The sequence below is a fragment of the Myotis brandtii genome, unplaced genomic scaffold (assembly GCF_000412655.1).
Source record: "Myotis brandtii unplaced genomic scaffold, ASM41265v1 scaffold191, whole genome shotgun sequence".
NCBI lineage: Eukaryota > Metazoa > Chordata > Mammalia > Chiroptera > Vespertilionidae > Myotis > Myotis brandtii.
The window spans coordinates 4,064,678-4,066,293 of NW_005357115.1; the positions used below are offsets into that span (position 1 = coordinate 4,064,678).

Here is a 1,616-nt window from a genome sequence, read left to right on the forward strand (position 1 = left end):
CTCGAGGCCCCCCGGGGGCTGGTGGTGGCTGGAGGGGAAGCCCGAGAAGCTGAGGCTGTGGTGCAGCTTGGGCCTCGGCTCCCGAGGGAAGCCCAGGTGCAGCGCGTCTCGCGCACTGAAGGTGCGCAAGTCCCCAGAGGTGCCCCCCGATGGCGCGGGCCTCCGCTCATCCGCGTTGTGGATGAAATGGCAGCGCGGCCCATAGGGGCAGAAGCCAATGGTGTGGAAGGTGCGGCACAGCTCCGTCTTGTACTTGGGGTGGCGGGTCAGGCTGCGCAGCTCGTGGAAGCCGTGTGCGAACTGGCACTTCTCGCCGTACTTGCACGTGCCACTCTCCTCGAAGGGCCGGCACAGCTCAGTTTTGTAGCGAGTAGAATTGATCTGGGAGCCGCCGCCCCCCTTCTGCTGCTGCTGCAGGTGCAGAAGGTGCTGGCTGCGTTCGCCGTTCTCGCTGAACGAGCGGTCCCGGAATTTGTTCTCCTTGTTGAGCAGGGCTGTGCCGCCGCCCCCCGACGGCTCCTTGAGGGTGCCGTAGGAGGCCGGGCTTCCCGCCACCCCGCTGCTGCAGCTGCTGCCGTTAGGCGCGCCCGGGAACTTGGGCGAGCAGCTGCCGGGGTTAGGCGCGGGGTGGGCGAGCGCGTGCAGGTTGCTGGCCGAGTGCCGTCGGAGGAAGCCCGGCGTAAAGCCCGAGCTGGGGGCGGCGGCCACGGGCGTTCCCACCGCCTTCTTGTCCAGCATGTTGTTCAGATTGAGGTTGGCCAGGGATTTCTCCGTCTGCCAAAAGGAGAGCGGGGAAGGGATCAAAAAGGGTCAAGGAGGAAAGAGTTGGGGCGAGTTGCAGAGTAACTGCCAGTCTTCTGGTTCTTTTTTTTTCTTTTCGCGGATTTCGACTCGGCCCCCACCCTCCACCCATACACGCGAAAAAGTTCGCGCTGGTAGGAGCCGGACTCCCACTTCAGGCCGTGCTGGGTTTCGACATGTGATCCTCAGCCCGTGGGCCGCTGGCTTGGGCGGCGCAAACTCAGTCCGGGAAGCCCCGGGTAGCGTGGCCGCGGTCGGCCGGGGAGAAACTAAACAGCTACAGCCGCTCCCTCCTGCCCTTCCTCCCTCCCTGCTCCTTCTCTCCCTGCCCATGAGGCACCAACCAGCACGACTACTACAAACTTCGGGATTTTTTTCCCCAACCCCCAAAAAGTCAAGGTGGGGAGGGGGCTCCCCAAAAGCCGAGGACAGAAGGCAAAGTCTGAAAACTCGAAGGGCTTCCTGCTTGCCCGCCTTCTTCTCTCCTTGCTCCCCCGCGTACCTTGCACAAGAAGTCGATATCGTAGAAGGCGGGCAGAAGTGTGGTCGACATGTTTCTGGATCCTGTAATGGTCCGAGTTGCAGGCTGGGAGGTCCGGCGGAACCTTCGGAGCGGCGCAGCCGGACTGGAGCCACGACGAATAACGGGAGAGGGGCGGGGGAGGGACCAAAAGTTGGCAGGGAGCGAGAAAGGAGGGAGAGGGAAGAAGCGTGGACTGGTTTGAGGGTGCCCAGGAGTGCGGCGTGGGGAAAAGGAGAGAAGCAAAGAGCGCTTCTCCGCGCCCCGGGGTGCCCAGCCCGCCCCCCCGCGCGGG

The 1,616-nt window shown here is 64.2% G+C and overlaps 1 protein-coding gene across 1 annotated transcript in view; it reads right to left on the reverse strand.

The window, feature by feature from the left end:
• The window catches only part of ZFP36L2 (ZFP36 ring finger protein-like 2), a 4,199-nt gene extending 2,590 nt beyond the window's left edge, over nucleotides 1-1,609 (reverse strand). Inside the window, exons 1-2 of the mRNA XM_014538494.1 lie at nucleotides 1,304-1,609; nucleotides 1-774 (exon numbers count right to left, since the gene is read on the reverse strand). Coding sequence (XP_014393980.1) covers nucleotides 1-774; nucleotides 1,304-1,354 — 825 coding nt within the window. The 5' untranslated portion in view covers nucleotides 1,355-1,609. The remainder of the gene's footprint in view (nucleotides 775-1,303) is intronic.
• Between the last annotated feature and the right edge of the window lie 7 nt (nucleotides 1,610-1,616).